The sequence below is a fragment of the Colossoma macropomum genome, unplaced genomic scaffold (assembly GCF_904425465.1).
Source record: "Colossoma macropomum unplaced genomic scaffold, Colossoma_macropomum, whole genome shotgun sequence".
Classification (NCBI taxonomy): Eukaryota; Metazoa; Chordata; class Actinopteri; order Characiformes; family Serrasalmidae; genus Colossoma; species Colossoma macropomum.
Window position 1 is genome coordinate 14,385 of NW_023495792.1, and position 21,509 is coordinate 35,893.

Consider the following 21,509-nt stretch of genomic DNA (forward strand, 5'->3'; position numbering starts at 1 on the left):
CCTTCCTTCAGTTTTAGCAAGATACCCAGTCCCTGCTGAGGATAAGCCAACAGGAGGCTGCCACCCCCATACTTCACTGTTGGGATGGTGTTCATTGAGTTATGAGCTGTGTTAGGTTTATGCCACACACAGCATTTTGAATTTTGGCCATAAAGCTTCATTTGTGTCTCAGCTGACCACCAAGCATTATTCCACTTTTCAGATGGGTCACTCTGATGCCTTCTAGCAAACTCCAGACATGCTTTTTTGCTTCAGTAATGGCTTCTTCCTAGCCACTCTGCCTTAGAGGCCAGCTGTATGCAGAGCTCCTGATACTGTTGACTGGTGCACCTTCACTCCAGTCTCAGTCATTGAACTCTGGAGCCCCTTCAGAGTGATTGTTGGCCTCTCTATGGCTTCCCCTTCTTGCTCTGATTCTAAGTCTGAGAGATGGCCTTGTCTGGCAGCTTCCATTTCCATTTCCAACAGCACTCACTGGGATTTCCAACACTTGAATATTACTTGGTAGCCTTTTTCTTCCTTGTACATGCCTATAACTTTCTCTCCTTTGCCTTAGAGTGCTCTTTGATCTTAATTTTTACAGTTTTCCTTCAGATTCACAGTCTGATCAATGGTACTTGAATTGAGGGAGTCCTTTATCTAGAAAAGGTAAACTCTTCACAGGCCAAAGCCATTTGTGAGCTAAATGTGCACTTGTTAATGCAACATCTTTTACCAATATAAACTTGGATGTTCCTCAGCACCCCCTACATAAAACCAACATTACTTTTAATAAATTCATTTTGAGGATCAGTCTTTTAAAATAAAATATAACACAGCGCAAAATATCATGTCATTTGTAATCTAGACAAAGCTGATGACTTTTAAGAGGGCTGAAAACTTTTGCAAGGCACTGTATTTTGTTGTTTCATATTTTTAAATAAATGTACTGAATAACTGTAATGATTAGAAGTGTCCCTGAAGAAACTGTCCAAAACCTAAACCTTTTTGAGTGATTATTTTCATTTTAATTGCATGTACCTAGATATATCCCATAAGTCTATTTTTTTAGGCTTCTGTTGCCTGTACCACCAATTTAAGGGCATTTTCATGTTTCACATGCATATAAACGTAAGAAGTCATACTAAGCAGACAAGTCTGCACGTTCATGCATCTGCATGCTTGTTTATGAGTGGCTGGTGCATCATGGTTGATTGTTTTCCAACCACAAAAATGACCCCCAACTTCTCTTCTGTTATCATGAAACCTCAGGGCTTCTAAGAAGCACTCTTTTTTCTTTTTCCACATCTACAAAAAGAAAATGTTAAATCAGTTTGTTTGTTTAGCTTCAATATACATTCGAATAATTATCATGGCTTCAGTGCAAAGAAAATTTAACAAGAACAGGCGCCAAATAGACCTTAAAAAGGGTTGTTTGGAGCCATGCCATGGAGAAACAGAATTTATTTCCCTATAGAATCTTTTTAATAAATGGTTCTTTAAAGTAATAGTTTTGAAAATCAGATGTGTCAGTGAACCTCCACTTGGCAGACTGGGGTTTAATTCCATGCCTGAGCATACACATCATGTTACATCAATTACTCAGTTACAACAGAGTTTTTGAGCATTTTCCTACCTTTATAACATGATGAAATTGTAAGTTGCTCTAAAAGAAGCATCTGCTAAATGCATAAATAAACTTAGTTTAAACTCTGATATAATAATTAAAGGAATAACTATGCTCTAAAAAACTAGTGACCTGTCCAGGGTGTGTCCTGCCTTCCACCCAATGACTGCTGGGATAGGCTCCAGCACCCCCGCGACCCAAAGTGTGTGTGTGTATGTGTGTGTGTGTGTGTGTGTGTGTGTGCACTAATAGTAAATAAAAATTTTTTTGAATGTACAACCCAATGAATTTCGAATTTATGTCCTAATCTGATGACAGATGTTTAATTTAGGGAGGGACCAGTGTTTCCTTTTCAGAACTGTGCTCAGATGGGTTTCATTTATGAACCAACTCTGTATTGGCCACTTTGAAGTTTTCTATTTTTTTTTCCCCCACAAACTTTTAAGTGACTTTTGCTTTGTGCTTAGGTTAATTATCAGCCTGTATCCCAAACCCACGACTCACTGGCTGCAACCATTTGTGTGGATATATTTGCCTCATGTCTTTTTTTGTAGATTTGCATGTCTATCACACATCATCAATAAATACCAAAGCTCCTGCACTTCAAGCTGATACACCTACCCATGCCATTGCACTCCCTCCACCATGCTTAACAGATGATGATTGTTTTTAAAGATGGTCAGCAGTGCCCTTCTTTATAAAACCTTACATATGCACATTTGCATGTTGTTCACCCTTCATAAATTACCTAATAAAGTAATATTAGTTAGTTAGGTAGCTAATGTTAAGATCGTTATGAGTATCTTAAGAGTTTGCTAAATAATATAAAATATTTACTTCTAAAAATAATTCAAAACTTCACAGTAACACTCATTATGCTCTTAGAAGCTGAAAACTGAAATGTATACATATGTGTAACTACATAAAAGCACTAAGTGAACTTGATACAAATGTGTAATCACATAAAAGCTAAACCTGAACTTGTACCCAGTTTAAGGGTAGTAACATTTACATCATGGGTTGAGTGTTTTCCAACCACATACCAGACATTCAATGTTGTTTTCTCTGTTGCAGCATCAAAACCACAGCCTTTTTCAGAAGCTTACTCATTTCTTTTTCCATTGCCCCTGATTAAAGAACCCCTTCTTTAATGACGACCTGTCTTTCGTTAATTTTACATCCGATGTTTGAAAGCTTACAAATTACCAAAAATTATGTCTTGCTTATGTCTACTCAACAAGACAAGATAAGCCTAGTTTTGCCAGATTGCCATTGTTTGCAGGGCATTTGTCATACAGTTCTCTAAAGAAGGGGCAGATCCAGATCACCAAGTCATCGGCCCCTGGGCACAAATGTTTGGTGGGTGGTCAGTGATTTTTTTATGATATCATAGCAGGTTACATGGCATATGCAGCACAATGATGGCAGCACACTAACTGCAGTGTTGGGCACATCACTACTATAAACATGTCCAAGCCAAACAAAACAATAGCAAGATTATTTGTTAATGAGAACACGGGTTAAAATTAACCCAACAACGCAACAGTTAATAAAAATTGGGAAACCTAAAATTGTACATAAATATGGAAAGAAGCAGCAAACTTAGAAACCCAAACCATCAAACATCCTAGCTAAAGCATACTGCCGTGGCAGGAATGAATTTTTTTCCATTTATATCTTACCTCTAATGACATTTTGCAACTCACTGCCGATGAGGATGTTGCAATGGTTCGCAATGTTTTTTCTTTACCTTAAGTGATATTATATATTTGGCTTTGGAAATAGGCTTCTCTGTCGAAGTATCATGTCCTGCTTTTACAATTCCCCCCAGGCACAACTAGCTAACTTTGACAATGTAGATATGTAAAGCAAATTTGCCTAATATGACTGGGGCTTTAGCAATACCAATAAGAGGGGGGACTAATAAGAGCCCACAGACACCAGAATCTCACCAAAATGTAGCACAGGGTGTGACAAGCAATGAATTTGTATTTCATATAAAATCATGGTAGAGTCTTGAGGAGAATAAAACACTGGCTGTTGACCCTGCTGTGGCACACATTCATCACCTGAGGCACATACTTTATGAGGACTGTAAGCAGCGTCCTTCACTTGAGGACACTCAAGGGTCAATGTCCACCTCTTTTTAATATGTGCTTGTACTAAAGGCTACTTCATCTGAGTAGTGGTTCAAATACCACAGTAATAGTCCTTATCAATTGTCACCACAATGAAATGACAAGCTAAACAAACACAGTCACATAAGAAAGCAGTTACAACATTCGGAAGCCTGAGCTAAACAACATGTATTATTTATATCTATATTTTCTGGTTTATGTATGATTTATTACAGTTATTTCTCCAACAACCCAAGCAACATTTTTGCACTGAATTGGATTAAGTTATGTGACTAGGCTTTATCTTTGTATCTTGAAACTGCCTTGCAAACACCAGAGCTGACAAACAAACCTTCAGCTTTTTTCCATAGGACTACTTTGATGTATATCTCACCTTTGTTTTATGTTCAGTGTCATTTAAAGTGACGTATAAGCTCCACCTACTCAATATAAATAAGCAAAGTCTAACAGGACAGTTTCTTCTTTAGTACTGATACACTATGTGATTGTGACTGTTCCCAAATCACTAATGGCTCTGCTGCTCTGCTGTATTGGTAAGTGTTTGTAAGCTTATTAAATCTCATTAAAACTATAGTAATTTTAAGATAGTAAACTTTAAAAAATGAGTGTCTTCTTTAAAGCTGCATTGTTCTCAGGGAATCACAATCCTAAATGAGTCTCATTTGAGTTGAGTCTGATTCAAGACTCATGCCCTCTAAAATGGCCTAACCTTGATATCTTGTGTTAAATGCCAAATGGTTCGTTTCTGTTATGTTAACAGCTACAATATTTCATCATGTTTTTCTTTTGACAGTATTGGAAAATCTTTAAAATGATAAGTCATTCAATTCATGGTAGTTCAAATTTACCCAAAATATATCATATTATGTGTCTCCCACAGCATACACTGGACATTGTTGTGTTGTGTTGTGTTGTGTGTTTCAGGTGTTCTGTCAGTGAGTTTGAGCTCTCAGTCTGGTTTAACTGTAGAAGCAGAACCTGGTGATGATGTCACTCTCTGGTGTAAACACAGTCTGACTAAATCTGATTATATATTCTGGTGCAAACACACAAATAATTCAGTACCAGTTTATATTGCATGTAAATATTACACATCGTCATCATCATCATCATCATCATCATCGTCATCATCATCATCATCCAAACCCTGTATCTTCCTCACTGAGAGTAACAGATCAGTGATGAGAGTGAACTCTATGAACTCCTCTCTCACTATAACTGCAGTTACTCACTCTGATTCAGGACTCTATTACTGCAGCACTCAGAATCAACAGTACATGGTTTTTCTCTCCGCAACATATTTAAGCATCAAAGGTAATGTGAGCTATTTCGTTATATCTGTCATGAATAATTATGAAAACTAGAATGAACTAACTTTAAGTTGGCTTAGCAAAGCCAGCTATTAGCGTAGCAGCAGTTCTAGACTGATACTAAATGATTGAAGGTAGTGGGTTGTTTATGCTGTTTTTAAGTTGCTGGAGTTATTTTTGGTATTGGTTGTTTAAACAGCAGTTGATAGTTTCATTTATTCACACTGAAATCTGGGTCTCATCTTCAAATGAGCATCGCCAAATGTAAGAGTGGCAAGAAAAAAACTTCCGTACAGTCTTAGGAGTCTTTACCCCAGTCCACAGTGTAGAAGGCAGAGGTGTTACCCACTACACAGTACCAACCATGCAGTATAGTATAGTATAGTATAGTATAGTCTAGTCTAGTCTAGTATAGTATAGTATAATGTAGTATAATATAGTATAGTATATTATAATATAATATAATGTAGTATGGTATAGAATAGTATAGTGTAGTTCACAGTGACTGGTGGAATAAAGGTACGTTGGGCAAAAATGCTTTACATGCTTCTCGTCCAATCACTTTTAATGGTGTAGTTGTTTGACCTGTGATGTGCTGACCTTCAAATATACAGTCAATGACTGTGGACTATTTCTATTTGAATTTAATAGCAGTTGATATTGTGTTTGAATAGTGTACTGGTTGGTAAAGCTTGCTGCCCTCTGCTTTGCAGACTAGGGTTTAATTCCCTGTCCAGGCAAGACCACCACATTATGCCAATAAGAGTGCAGGGGCAAGACTCCTAATAGCCACAGCACACTGGACACGTTGAGTTGTGCTATGAAATGTCATGTAGAATCCAGTAGCAGATACAGTACAAAGCACAGCTGTACTACATATGAATGAAATATACTGATAAATTATTTAAATGATGATTAAAATGTACTGATAAATGATACATTTTACACTCTACTCATTGAAATTGAATTAATTAAACCTTCAACATAATTTGTGATGTGTGGCATCAATTACTACCTGTGTTTTTGAGCTGAGGTAACAGACCTAGGCATTTCCTGTGTAGAAGGCATTTGTGTGTTTATCTAAGAGACTGACTGCATTGTTCTGTGTAAATGTCACTTAAAATTGCCTTTAACAGTTGTTACTGTGAATCATATGAACTATATGAGAAATATATATATTTTTTTTTATTCATTGATCATGCAGATTTTTTTTATTTTTCAGACAGAAATCAAATATCTTCCACAAATTCAGACGGAGGTAAAGAAGCTTTGCTATTTATCATTATCAACAAAAGTTTTTTTCACCCACTTGTACAATGCATATCATTTTATTGTTTTTAGAACAATCCATGTCCAACAATCCATCTAAAGCATTTTTATAGATCAAACACTGCTTTGCATCTTATTTTAGAGATCAAATACAGCTATGCTTTGAGTTTTGATGATAGATGTGCTAAACAGTGAACCAGCTTCAACCTTTTGAAATTATCTATCAAAGAAAGATCAGCAGCAATTTTTTTGTTTAAATCTGACATTTTACAAATAAAACTGTTTGTTTTTTTTTAAGCTGGCTGCACTTCTGCTTTGGTCTTGCTGACTCTGTTTGGCGCTGTGACCGCAGTTCTGCTCAGTGCTCTTCTAATCCTGATCTTTATCAGACAGAGTGACAGTAAAGATCAGAGAGAGCAGCAGAGAGACGGTAAAATGTACTTTTTTTAAGTGTAAATATAGTAATTAAATTATTTTCTTTATCTGTCTTGAAGTCTAACTAAATAAATAAAGTAAAAGTAAAATGTTAAAAATTATGCATGACTGCAGTTCATAACTTCCTGAACAACATGGCGTAGGAATGATTAAAATGCAAAACTGATCTCACACATGTTTCCATAGATGGTAACTCTGAATGGAATGAACAGAATGAGGTAATTCTGAATATACTCACGAGATACCAATACCGTCCTATTAAGAAAGCAAACAAAAAGAACAGAAAAATATAATTGTTTCTTTGGCTGGTGGTTCTTTCATTAAACTGTGTGATTTTGGGAAGAGCAACTTGTAAAATGTAATTTCTTTAAATATTTTACCATACACTTGGGGGGGAATTATTTTTACAGTGAATATGACCAAATTTTTTGGGGCCAGATTTACACTAAATCCTGCAGCTGTAACCAGTCAGCCAGGTTCAGACTCGTGCAGTTAAAACTGAGAATAGTAGCTTTATTGACACAAGGCAGAGTCGTAATCCAAGTACAGGTGTAGGTCAAAACCAGGAAACAATAGATGATCACGAATGTGATCATAACACCAGGCAAACAAATTCCAAAGGGCAAAACGAAAGACAAGGTCGAAATATCAGGCAAAAAGGTTCAGAATCACAAATCCAAAATCCAGCAACGGTACAAAAGGGTCAGGCAAAAAGCAGAGTCGAAAAAACAAGATCAGGGTCAAAAAACAGAGTATAGCAATCAAAATCAACGCTCAGCAAATTCTTATAAAGAAGCAATACCTCGCAAATAACCCTTCCTAAAGCCCGGGCTTAAATACAACCCTACACTGGTCATATGACAAACACACAGGTAAAACCATTCAATATTCAGGTGACCGAGAGCGCTGATAGGTGCGAGGCTGATCGTCACTGATCATATGATCCCCGTTTGACTCCTGGGTAATGGAGTCCATGAGGGTCTCCGATTCTACAGGGAAGTCCTCTTGGGTGTCTTGGGAAATGTAGTCCGTAACACTTGAAGAGTCCACACAAGGCGTGACAGCAGCTCAGTAGCGACCTCGTTTGTACTCAGACAATATGTGTGTGCGTGTGTTATATAATAAAGTAATAAAGCATATCGCTGCTGTCAGACCAAAACCTCGTATCTCCATTTTTGTCCTTTTTCAGTCTTTGACATAATTTGAAAATACATACTGTCCTTTATATTAAGTGTAAATTTCAACATGAGTGGGCCAAAATAAACGGTCCAAAACTACTTGGAAAAAAGTGTGTAGTGTGTAAGACCTCTATTACTTTTCTCCATTTCTGCAGGAGCAGGATGGTGAAATGGTAAACTACACTGCTCTACACTTCAACAACAAGAGATCAGAGAGACGTGGACACTTAGTGGATATAAATGTTGGATATTCTTCTGTAAAGTAATACATTTTGATAGAGCACTTATATTGTTTATGATTTGTGTAGGATGTGGAATTACATCAGTTTAGGCCACTGATTTCTTTGATTCCCTTATCTACTGCTAATTATAATGCTTAACGTGGTGAGAACACAGTACATCAGATTATGTTGCAAATGTCAGGCAGCTTTCTTCACATAGGACTGATTTAACTGGCTACTTAACAAACAATGTGGGTTGCTAGATGTAGCCGTTGTGGACTATTATAAACAAATAAACAACTAAAAAAATAACATAGATTACAGTGTTTCATTTGACTATTGAAGACTCTGTCTATGATATACCCACATTCTATATTTTTCATATTTACATTTATAACAATATTTATCAGTTAGAATTTCTTTCCTTTAACAGTGACATTTTTTTTTATTATTATTATTATTCATTCCGAAATTTGAGCATTTTTATGTGCTTTAGAGAATTATTTTGCTGAAAGTAAAGTGTGTTTTGGGTGAATTGTTTTCTAAATGCATTGAACATTTTCTCAGTGTGTATATTCCATACCAATTAAGACTTAAATGTACACTTTATTGGTATTTTGCTCTACTGTCAGCATTAAACTGTGTTGTTGTTACATCAGCTGTTTAGGCAGAAATACATTTTTGGGTAGTCCTGTGAAAAAGTGGGTTGGCCATTTTGGGAGATACAATTTCCAAACGTGCTAGTGTCCGACAAGGTCATTACATCAGACTACAGCCTCTTGCTAACAGCAGTGCAGTCATCATCCTGACTATTTGAATGTTTTTTCTCTATAGTGATTCAAAACAATAGCAAAACTGTGGACACATCAACCAGAAGCCTAGATTCACATAAGCACAACAAACACTACACTGACCAACAGCTCCCTTCATTATAAAGCAGGCGTCCGCTCACCACAAGCAATACCTCTGCAAGGGAAGATGACAGATCTCAGACAGCTGAGATGTACAAAGATGAAGAAAAACAACAGAGCTAACTTAAAAACCTAAACCAAAATATCCTAGGATGTTTATGCGTTGAAATAGGTGTAGTTTTGACATTTTAACCCAGTCCATTTTAACATCAGTAGTTACTGTTCAGCTCTGAACTTCTACATTGTCTTTTTGGAATAAGAAAGTTTAAATGAAATAATTCACTGCAAACTCACACGAGGAGTGAATATATTTTAGGGAGTGACTGAAGATCATTGGTTTAAGATGTCAGCTAATGTTTTGATTTAGAGTAGACCCTGTATCAGCAGTCTACTGAGTGTATGCAGATCCTGTCATGGTGGAAAAGATTTTTGAACTGGTAAACTAATTACATTCATGTAATTCATATGAAATATTTTTCAGGGGGTGTTAATGGGGGTGCTGAACGATTTGCACCCCTCTAACATCATAATAATAACAGTAGCAGGACTCGAGGAATATGTTTGAGGATTCAAAATTGATGAAACAAACATCAGTAACCTTTGCTACGTGGATTCCACTCTTAATGGAATCAGGAAATCAGGAAAGTCAAAAAACAGAGTGAAAAGATGGACAGCGTTTGGTTACCTGGATCTATTATGAACTGGACTGTGGAAACGCACCGTCAAGTCAACCTTTCAGATTGTTTATGGAAATAATGTACATTGTGTTCTCCAGACCAAACGAAGAAAAAGACATTTCAGACTGTTACAAGCATAAAGTTCAAAAACCAGAGTCTGTCATGGTTTGGGGCCGGTATTAGTGGGTAACTTGCTGTGAAGGCAACATTCTGCACATGTTAAAACAGCATAGCTGCGTAATCAGAGAGTGTGCGTTCTAGACTGGCCTGTATATCTACTGTTAACACTATGTGTGGTGCATTATGAAGTGCAAAATATGACAACAAAGGCCTCATACATTGCAGAGTTGAAGAGACTTGTATAAAAGAAGGAAAAAATCTGCTTTTAAAACAGGATCAGTTTGTTCTTCAGTCCCCAAATGATAACAGGTAACACAGTGGTAAACATGCTCCTCACAACCATCTCCACAGCCATTATACAAGAGACAGCTCCACAAAATTTATTCTAATTCCAGTGCTGGAGCGATTCTGCCCCTTGTCAACACTTGTCATTGAACAGGGTGACCTTAAGTTCATGTGCAGCTGCTCTAGAGCATCTCATTCCATTGGTCAGTAGTTTTCTATGGATATAATACAGATTGTGTGTGTGCAATTGAATGCCTGTGGAAGTAATTAGTGCACTTTAGAGAAGCTGAATTCACTCATTAGATTTTTTTTTCTCTGAGAAGCCTAAGAACCAGGGAATACTGTAACTGTAAGAACATAAAGTGTCAAAATGACATTCACAATATTATTATTATTTTTTTAACCAACTAGTCGCTATTCAGTTGTTATTATATATATATATATATATATATATTATATATATATATATATATATATATATATGTGGCCCTTTTCATGTGGATTAGCTGAAGAGGCAAACAAGGTGCCTCACATCAATCTGGAAGAACCTTGCAAAAAATGACCATATTTACACCAGATATTTCATGCTTTTACAAATGAGTCAAGAAGTTAGGAACATCCAAAGTTTTATACACTTCTATAACCTAAGAGTAGCTCAACCAGTTTGCACTGAAATCCCTGTAGTCACTGAATAATAAGCCTTAGTATGTAATAAGCCTGATATTTTATAGGGTTAATATCTCTACAAATCTGATTCCCAACCATATTTTCTCTAAATGAATTCACCACAGATGGCTAATTTTATTATTTTACGTAACATGGGAAACATGGATAAAATCCAAAGTTTGTGCTTAAACTATAGCATTTCATTGACTTTGTCTCAAAACCTGAAGTTTGCACAACCAATAGATTTCAAGTTAAAGGCAAGACGAGATAAGGTTAAAATTCTTTGGGCCTGCCAGTCGGACCTGGCCATTTAAGAGATTAAACCATCCCAGATAATGATGTTGTTTTTTTTTTTCATTTGCAAATATTAAAGTTTTCAATGGAGCGTTAAAATGGTAAAAATGTTAGACTTTTATTTTAGGTCATAAGCAACAAATAAAAAAGAATGAGCAAAATCTGAGACATACAGCAATTCAGTATGGACTGGCAAGGAATTACTTACCTTATTAATTTAGCTTTAATTACATTTTATTGCATTTAAAACTTTTATAATTTTATAATTTTATATTTTTTGTTTAAAAATGACATGATATGGGATGGACAGTAAAATGAATCTGCCCCTGACAAACAGTATTTATAGTAAAAAAAAACAAAAAACAATCATAATACATAGATCAAAGCATGTATCTCTTCTTCACAAAGGCTTTGATCAAAATTGGCAATATCTAAACATTTCTTTGAATAATTTTTACCGCTCAAATATCTTTACCCTACTCCTAAACTTCTGCTGTTTCATTAGAAAGGATTATACAGCAAGACACATAAAGATCTGTTTTATTATGTGAAACAAACCCATTACTTTTTAAAACTCTACACTACAACAGGTGAGTATCTACCTCTGTTACCCCCTATTTCCATTTTCCCATTTCTCTCCATTTCTTACAGCTAAACAGCTATTCATCTGGGCAGTGTATATTCTCATTCTAAATAAATAGCTTTCATTCAGTGATCCCACTAGGTGGCACTCCAAAAACAGATAAGCATTATGAGTAGCTTGGGTTTATTAGAAGCAAGTTGGATTTTTTTTCAACTGGCTTTTGTACACCTGGCTTAGTCATGTCAGCTCTGTAATAACATACCATAGCTTAAAGTGTTTTACCATAAATGCATTCCAATAGAAACAGAAAGAAAAGAGAAAGAAGAGCAGTGTTCTTTCAGATTCCTGAACAAAGAAAGGGCAACACAGAAGAACAGATACTACTGCACTTATTTAACACAGGAGTGTAAATTCACACAGCTTTATACGTTTATTTAAGTCACAGCTATTTGAACAGCTGTATACATGCAGTATAGCATTTTCTGATGGAGTTTGGGAAATTGTGGAATGCTTAGAAGATCTGATCAGTAAATGTGAGAGTCACTAGTTAAGAAATCTTTTCACATCGTGTTCAGAAGTACTGGTGATCATAAACTGTACAGTCTCACTATAATAATGTTGAACAGTGAGTATTTAACATGTCCACACTGGCTGTAAATCATGTGACTTTGTTACCATACCAGTCTGACAGCAGCAGACAGTCGCAGATGGCAGATGAATTACATATCACTATCTGAGCAAAACCTCCAAATGGTTTCTCTAAAAAGGTAATTTTACAGGAGATTAGAAGGATTTATTGGTAGATTGTTTTTATATGAAATTCACTACTATCATACCCCTGAAAGTGATGTACCTGCCTGAGTGTTTGGATGCTGTAGTGACTACGGTGAGAGGCAGAGAGATTTGATCCACAGTGTCCGAGACCTATGAAGGGTAAGACTTGGACGGATGCCTTGATGCCACTGTACCACAGTCCCCTTGCAGTAGGCTTCTCTGTGACCATCTATTTTGATAATTCCACATTTTTTTCTAAATCATTCATAAATAACTGGTTGAGAGTGGTTTGGTGTGAAACGCTCTGTTCTAGAGAAACTTACAGAGTCAGAACTGTTTACAGTGGTGGTGATAGGAACCAGACATCCACCTCCCAAAGCTCCCTCACAGAAAATTATTACGTGAAATGGTTAGAAAATGTGCTGTCTGATGTTGGAGGGATACATGCAGGGCATTGTGAGGCAAAGTAGTCCCCAAGGATTTTTTTTTATCTTACCATCATCAACATGCAGAAATTGGGCACAGAGAAGGGCTGTAAACACTTCTGTGAGGGCACCAGGATTGACAACCTAATAACCTACCAACTACCTGTTTCAGTGGTTTAGCACCCATGTGGCCAGTCCTAGGACCCCCTAAACACACCAACATTCCATATGTGAAGGTCAAAAATCTGGATATATTTACAAACTGGCTTGAGGAATACAGTAGGATAATACATAAGTACTTTGATCAAGACCATCATTCATATTATAACTACCTAAAAGAGGTTTCATTATAAATGTAAAACAAAAACACAGCATGTGTCTTTCAAACATAAATTATAAAGTGAAAGTTAAAGGAAATAAAGAGGGTCAAATATTTTTCTTTTCGTTGTCAGCACAGCCTAATTATAACACAAGACCTTACCGGCTGGAAAACAAGCAACTGACCCTTGATTTTTCCCAGTAAAAGGTGTGACACGATCTACGGTTACTAAGAGTGTTGAGCCCATAAATATAAACCAAGGGTCTGGTTCACCCACCTCTCTGGCATGATTAAATTGTTAGTCACTCTGGATAAGATCGCCAGCCAAATGCATTAATGATAATGTAAAAAAAAAAATAAGGCAGATTCTTGCCACTCCTTAAAATCCCAGCCTTGCTGCATACCAAGACTTATTATTCAGTAAATACAAAGACTACACTGTAAACGGAGTTATTCTTAAATTATAGAAATGCGTTACAAAACTTTGGACCCATCAGTTGGTGCTGGCCACTCATGGGTTAAAGAAACAAACCATACATTATGAAAACAGAATTTAATTATAATAAAAATGATACATTTTTATTTATACATCATTTTACAAAATCTGGACTGGAAAATATGTTGGAAAAATAAGTCAGAATCACAGAATCTCACAGCATTTTATAACAGCAATTTGCAGCAAATTACAAACAATAAGTCAAGAAATAGAATATAGCCACTACACTAGGCCAGAGGTTCTTAACCTTTTTCAGAGTGCACCCCTTTTTTAGGGTTAAAATTATTTAGCTTCACATTTATTTTTTGCATTTTCGCACTCTTTCCCATTCAAGTGCCTTTTTTTTTTGCAAGTTACACATCAAAATTATTTTCTCTGTGTTTTATAAGCCATATATATTTTTAACGCACCTCTTTTGCAACCCCACTACCTGAAAACATCTCAGAACCCCTGAGGGAGTTGCAACCTCCAAGTTAAGAGCCCCTGCACTAGACATATAATAGCCTGAAATATATTTTTAGTTCTTAGGACTAAAAAAACCCTATTCAGCTTACAATCCAATACTCTCTGAACACTATTCCAGAGTTTAGAGGTCACAGTCGTATGCATAAATTTGTGTGGCCCTAGTCAAATTCCATATTTTGTTAATTTGAGGTTACACACTTCTGCACATTTTAATACACAATTATTGTTTATTTGCTCATTTTAACATATTTTGGGAAAAAATGTGTGGCCTGTGCAAAGGTTTTCCAGTAGGTTAAACTCAGCAAATAAACAGAAATTGTGCACTAACGTGAAAGAAATGACACATTTGTGTTCTCTGTAGAGGATGTGTCACTTATTTTTACTTAGAACATCAATAAAACATCAAATTTGACCATGTGTGCCCAAACATGTGCATATGACTGTATTGGAAAGGGATCTTCCTCTGTCCAAGCTGGACATGATCATAGGAATTAGCACTAAACCTTAACTGAGGGAAATTGTCTGGACAGGCACTTCAGCAGATAAAGTAAGATATGTTGGAGCTATTTTTTAAAACGCAAAAATTACCTTTTTTGTGCTAATTTTTACTTTTGGTTCCACTGAAACATAATTAAAGGGACAGCTCCCCGATTTTATATGTCAAAATATGTCCTCATCACCAGGAGAACATTTCTGACTGAAGTCAGCTGATGGAGAGTACTGGGCTACCACTGACTCTTTGTGGTATTTGAGGTTGTTTAGTGTCTATGGAGGTGGAATCTATTTGCTGAAATAAGTATGCAAAATTTACTATAACATATCTTAGCAGTTTTCGACTTACTTCAGTGGGTTGAACAAGTAGTCATTCAATATCAAAACAATAGTCATCCATAAAAAACATCATAATGTAGATGGACAGATTATATTACATATATATTAGATTATTATAGATTATACTATCGCTTCATCATTTTGGGTCCGAATTGCCTGCAACTGCTGCAAAATCTCATGCACCTCACTAAATAATGGGAAGCAACGGCTCTCGCTTTCACTGTGTTATAATTTTTGCACTCCATCACAACACAAAGAGTTGGAAATTATTTTGTGAGTAACTGACAATTGTCAAGGACTGCAAACAAATACATGCTCCTCTTTTTCACTGTGTGTCTTACTGTTCTGCAGGATCAGAGGTAAACATGCAGTAGGAAGTTACAGAAAGACAAGAAGAAAAGAAATAAAAAATATCAAGCACATTACTATTATCACCAAAACTTCCACAATGGGAAGTTCATGAGTTGTTGGAGGATGAATCTCCTTCAGAGGCTGTAAAACATTAAAACATTTTTTTAAATAGCAACAACAAAAAGTGGACAAACCATTACAAATAAAAAAAAAAATCATTTTTTTTGAATGCAACATAAATAACAAAGAAACACTTACGTGCATTGGGGTTTCCTGAAACCGGTTTGAAGCCTGAAAGATGGATGATGGACATGGAATTATAGTAAGATGTGTGTATGGTAATTGATCTACTTCATAACAAACATTCTCACTAAGAATAAATTATAAATGTGATAAATATTAGTTCTCTTCAATTAACATTTAGATTAGGATCCTTAATATCAGATTTAAATCTAGTCTTTATGTGTAAAATGTATCTATATATTTTAAAAATCTTCATTTCTTTAAAAAACTGAACATTTGCCTCCCTCCTCTCTTACCAGACTGCTTCTTCTTCCAAATGAAAACTCCAACACATCCAATAAGGACGAGGAGCAGAACAGCCACAACTGCACCAGTGATGATACCAACTGACCCTCCACCTGAAACACCAGAGCGTTACATTAGGAGACACTTTCTTTAGTTATTTTTAGCTTCTTGAAAACAATAAATAAATAAAATAATTTAGAAAATAAACATGCACAGCTTTTTCCTTCAGTACTAGAAGGTCCCACCTGTCTTGAATGGCAAAACCAACTCCTCTTTCAGACTGCTGTGATGAACGACACAGCTGTACTGATTCTCCTTCAGCTCCTCAGGTGAGACAGTCAGAACGCTCCTCTTCTGGAAGGTTCCATCCTGGTTGGGTAGCGTCTCTCTGAGCTCCACGTCCTCATGCAGATCCTCTCCGTTCTTCTGCCAGGAGATCATCACTGCTTTGGGGAAGAAACCTGTAGCATGACACACCACTGGAGAAGAAGAGTTCTTCTGGAACAGAAACGCCTCAGGAGAGACTGGAGAGAGAGAGAGAGAGAGAGAGAGAGAGAGAGAGAGAGAGAGAGAGAGAGAGAGAGAATGTAAATGTAAATAAAAGGCTGGGAATCAAAATTTAATACTTTAATGGAACCAGACAAATATTTCAGTACTACTGTCAATGTCATTGAACCTTTAATTTGTCAGTCTTATCAGCATCAGTGAGCCAATAAGCCTGCTTGTTCTAAAATCTATACAGGTAAACATCAGTGCTCCTTGATTAGTCTGTGGTCAGTCAGTCTGTAAATATACCCTCTAGCACCTCATACTCATGTCTGATTTAAGCCACACCTACTTTCCATTTGAAAGGTAAAAAGTTCATCAATGAGTATCAAAGTAATGGTATTGGTACACCATGCCCTACGTATTAAGAGATTAATTTATTGCTGATATTTTACAGAAAATGACAGCCCATTGCTGTTTATTGCCATACCAATTATGCTTATTGGTGTAGTAAAAGCTTTACTTACAGTGGCTCCAAAAAATATTTGGCCAATTTAACCATTTAACTATTGGTGACCTTTAATGAAGTGCTTTAGGTTACTTCATAAAACACTTAACGTGATACATGTTTAGGAAAAAAACAGTTTCAGCAACTTCAAACTGATGGTAAACTCTTTAGGTGGAAAAATCCGGAACTCTAAATCTAAAACTCAAGGTCTTTTTTTATTTATTTTTTTTTCATAATATAAGCTTGATGCTCTAGAGAGGAAAATATGTGGCCAATTGTTGAAAAAGCAGTATAGGGCCAATTGGCAAATGTGAGAAGTATATTGATTGACTGGTGCCCAGAAATACGGACAGAAACCCTAAATATGCATTATGTAATTATGATGTATAAATCAGGGTTCTTTTTTCAAAGTTGTCCCCCCAGAGTTGTTGAAACGTATTAACAAAAAATTATCTATTTAGTAAAATAGTTATTTTAGTCAAGTATGGTAATGATTTTTTTTCTTTGTTTTTTGTTTTTTTCCTATGTGATAACAAGGTAGGGCAACAACCCAGATCCCCTAGTGAATGAAACTAGGGGTCTGGGCGGGATTGTTTTGTCAGTCATGGTCATCAGGCTCACTGTGAGTAACTTCACCAAACGCCATTTATTCACCATTTAAACACAGAGCAGGAATTAAACCACAGAGTGTTTATTTTTGGTGTTGTGCTGGGCAGCTGCAGCTGTCGGACTGAAGGCTCCACCGTCTTTCTAACGCCTGATTCACACATGCTGCCTCTGAATAAAAGCAAACTGCAAAATACTGTAATGTTCAGGGTTCTCGGGAGAGATGACTTGAGGTTACAGTCCATAACACAGCTTTATTTTTAATTTGCTATAATTTTATTCTGCGCCAAACATCACGAGAAGAAACACAGCTTCTGCAGCACTAACAGCAAACCTCTGCTGTGCTCCAGAAAACCCACCACTCCATCCACATTCAGGCTTTTCTACATTAATGTCCTTGTACCTACACGCTTAAAAAAGATCTTCAAAAGTTCTTTAGTAAAAAAGGTGATTCTATATAGAACCATGAACACTCAAAGAATTCTTTGCATGATTAAAGGGTTCTCTACATCATGAAAAGGTTCTTCAGATTGATGGAGAATGTGCTGAAGATGGTTCTATATTTTGGAATGGGTTCTATAACACCAAAAAGATTTCTTCTGTTATGATGTCAAGCATGTAACTGTAGTAGTACCCTTTTTGGTGGTATATAGAACCTTTTTCAAAAATGTGACATACAGAACTATCTACAACACATTCTCCATCAGTCTGAAGAAAGAGTTCACCATGCAAAGAACCATTTAAGCATATAAAGGGTTCTTTGAGTGTTCATGGTTCTATATAGAATCAATTTCTTTGCTAAAGAACCTTTGAAGAACCATCCTTTTCAAGTGTGTACCCGAACCTAAAACAGCCCAGCATAAACATTTCTTAGATTTTACAGCAGATGAGGCCGTACATGTGCTTTCAATGTCAGACGCAGATTTTCTGAATGACTTTCTCAATGATAGGAGAGCTAAATGAAGAATTAGGAATTACATCGTTTTTGCACCACTGCCAATTCCAGTTAATGCTTTTAATTTCTTAAGAATTAAGTTAACTTAAGAATTTCCTATATGTTTTGCAGTTTTATTTTATTGTTTTATCAAACCTGATTTCTGCTTAACTCTACCACTGACATTTTCAGCTATACATTAGCATGCTTGCTTGCTTATCTATCTATCTATCTATCTATCTATCTATCTATCTAATCACACGTCAGTGAACAAGGAAGTATGATCCTTGGAGGGAGGCATTCAATTAACTAAATAAGTAATTGTTATTCATTTTAAACAAAAAAAGCAAAACAATGAAAACATATTGACAGCACCTGCAGTGCTAAATATTCAGTGGATGTAAACGCAGGGCCTCAGTGTTGAGTGGATGGAAGTTTCTCCTCCATGTTCTGGTGAGTAATCAGTGAGTAAATGATCAGCAGGTTTTCAGTGATGAGGGTGAAACAGTGAGAGTGAACAGTTACAGTAACAGATCAGATCACTGTACCTTTCCTCTCCAGAGTGGATCTGCCATATTCCATGTACTTCTTTAACCACTCGATACATTCATTCAGAAGGTAGTTCTTTGCATAATTAGCCTCCCATCCAGTAGCATCCAATTTCTGTTTGGTAATAAAAGCTTTAGGATTAGGTGCCGTCCAGGTGAGAGTGTTCAGATCCACAAAAAGGAAGTCTTCTCCATCATAAGCATACATGTCATATCCTCTCTTGGTTCCGTCATCATGTAGCTCACAGCCGTACATCCACTGCACTGTGTGAACCCCTGCAGACATAACCATGAGCACATACTCACTACATACAGTACTACCACATCAGCCTCTGTACTATCCACAGCTCTCTGATCCCAACTCCAATCCCCCCATGGTATGCTGGGATTGTGATATTCAAATACATCAAGAACTCTACCATTTAATAATTAAAAACTTATTCTCACCTTTAGTGTGATTGTAGCGCTCCATTGCTATATCCAAACTGACTTTGAAGTCCTCCTGGTTGCCCTGTGCACGCTGAGTGTTTCTGAACCAGTAATCTGGCTCATCATCCTTAGCGCTTTTGATCCACTCTGTCTTTGGGATCATCTTCCTGATGTCACTGTCATAGTACATAAACTGCTCTCCATCCACCAGACCAACCAGAGTGAACTCTGGGAAACTGATGCCTGGTGTCACTCCAGTATAGAAGTACTGCAGAGAGTGTGTGGCTAAAGAAAAAAAAAACAATCGTTTAATTTGACAAAGATAACCACACAGTCTATGTGACAGGTCACACAATGATGCATACCAAGTTCGTTCAAATAAAAAATTTAACTGAACTGAACTGAACAGCTATTAGTCAGGAGTGGACAGAGTACAATACTTCTGTACTTGACTAAAAGTAAAAATGAGTTTCATACCAAAATGTTGTATATCTATTTGTCCCAATTTTGGATATAAAGAGTTGTGAAAAGAATAACTGTTGACATATTACACACTTTGTTAAAGAATACATTTTTATTCTTCTAATAAAAGTGGTTTTAATCATAACACAGACCTGATGTTTCATGTATGTGTAAATCAAAGGACTGATCTTATGAAAAAAAATAATGAAAGTGGTTTTTAAACACTTCAAATATTCTAGGTAAAATTTTAATTACACAAAAATACAAGTAGCATATTCCATCCACATTTCTACTTGGGTAAAACTACAAACAAACTCACTTCTGACTGTACTTAAGTATCAAAAGTACAAGTACTCTGAGTTAGACTGTGTAATATTATTTTGATCAGTCATTTTTAACAAAGAAACCTATGTGTCCGCAGCTTTTATTATACAAGAACTCAAAGTGCTTTTATTGTTGACATGTAAGCAATAAGTTACTTTTGTAGTTTTCGAAAATTGTCTTTCTTTTTTTAAATACATTTGTTGTTGGGAGTTTTCTTTACACATGCAATAAATATCAGTGTTATGATTAATACCACTTATTAGAGAAATACAAAAGTGTTTTAACAGCATTAACGTCAGTTGTTATTTATAAAAAGTCGTTATGTCTAAAATGAATATGAATATACAGCATTTTAGAAACAACCTTTCAAATATAGATAGAAAGCCTTTACTTTTATTCAAACACAGAACTGTTGTACTTTATCTACTCCTGACAGCTGGAGCAAAAGCACATCATCAGTCTCTGGGTAAACCCTGTTGTCAAACTGAAACTGACCTTTCATCTATTTTGGTTCATAAGGAAGGTGCTATGTAGTTTATTATCTTGTTTTTATGGGTTACAAAATAAAAATAAAAAAATGGTACATCTTCTTAAGCTTGTTACTGCAGATGAAAAAAAACTAACCAAATGGATTTAACAGGCTCCTAGAGAACGGAAACGTTATAATTATTTTACTTATTTAATTATTTTTTTTTTTATAACATGGGAGGTTTAAGATCATAAAATAACTACTAAGTAAGGACTACAAGGCTAATTCATTTATGAGACAAAACTTCTTCAAGCAAAGCCAATTAATTCAAGCAAACATAACCGATCATAAACTGAACTTCATCTTGCGATTTTCTTTCCAAATGGAAAATTAAAATGAAAGAAAACACGAAACAGTAAACCGTGTACAGACACAGCAAAATGCGATACAAGCTTTCTGAATATTGAAGTAAACGGTTGCTGTGTAATGATCGTTAAAGACGGACATCGAGCTCACCTGGTGAAGCGAGCTGAACGGTAAAGGCGAGGAAAATCAGAGACTTCATGATGTCGTTTCCGTGCTTCATTCTGTGTCCTTTCCCATCCGACACCGGCTAAACAGAAAAGTTTCTTCACTTATTATTTTATTCCTTTAGTAAAAGTCTGTAAAGCATGAGAGTCACCGAGCTGCTCATGGTCCGTTCAGCTGGAGAGAGAACTGTTTCTGTTTCATTCTGACCAATTACAATGTGGGACACACACACGCCGTCAACAGTAGCTGAGCAGAACACGACAGAGGAGGTTGATATCGAAAGTAAGCAACGTGAAGACAAGCAACTTTTCAGTAAAAGCAATAGTTCTG

At 36.2% G+C, this 21,509-nt stretch overlaps 1 protein-coding gene across 1 annotated transcript; it reads right to left on the reverse strand.

Annotated features, from left to right (window-relative positions):
* Positions 1-13,749: 13,749 nt before the first annotated feature.
* LOC118803034 (H-2 class I histocompatibility antigen, Q9 alpha chain-like) lies at positions 13,750-21,386 on the reverse strand. The gene is made up of 7 exons (XM_036563528.1): positions 21,165-21,386; positions 19,412-19,678; positions 18,965-19,240; positions 16,128-16,406; positions 15,894-15,995; positions 15,613-15,645; positions 13,750-15,495 (listed from the first exon to the last, which is right to left on the reverse strand). The coding sequence occupies exons 1-7, from the start codon at positions 21,232-21,234 to the stop codon at positions 15,461-15,463; spliced, it is 1,062 nt and encodes a 353-aa protein (XP_036419421.1). The 5' UTR covers positions 21,235-21,386; the 3' UTR covers positions 13,750-15,460.
* Between the last annotated feature and the right edge of the window lie 123 nt (positions 21,387-21,509).

What these genes read in the sequence shown, in the direction of transcription:
- LOC118803034 (XM_036563528.1), bottom strand. Translation starts at nt 21,234, where the DNA reads ATGAAGCACGGAAACGACATCATGAAGTCTCTGATTTTCCTCGCCTTT. An exon ending in CGTTCAGCTCGCTTCACCAG is followed by an intron (nt 19,679 to 21,164) that starts GTGAGCTCGATG and finishes TTTTTTCTTTAG; the next exon opens with CCACACACTCTCTGCAGTAC. An exon ending in TTGGAAGAAGAAGCAGTCTG is followed by an intron (nt 15,646 to 15,893) that starts GTAAGAGAGGAG and finishes TCCATCTTTCAG; the next exon opens with GCTTCAAACCGGTTTCAGGA.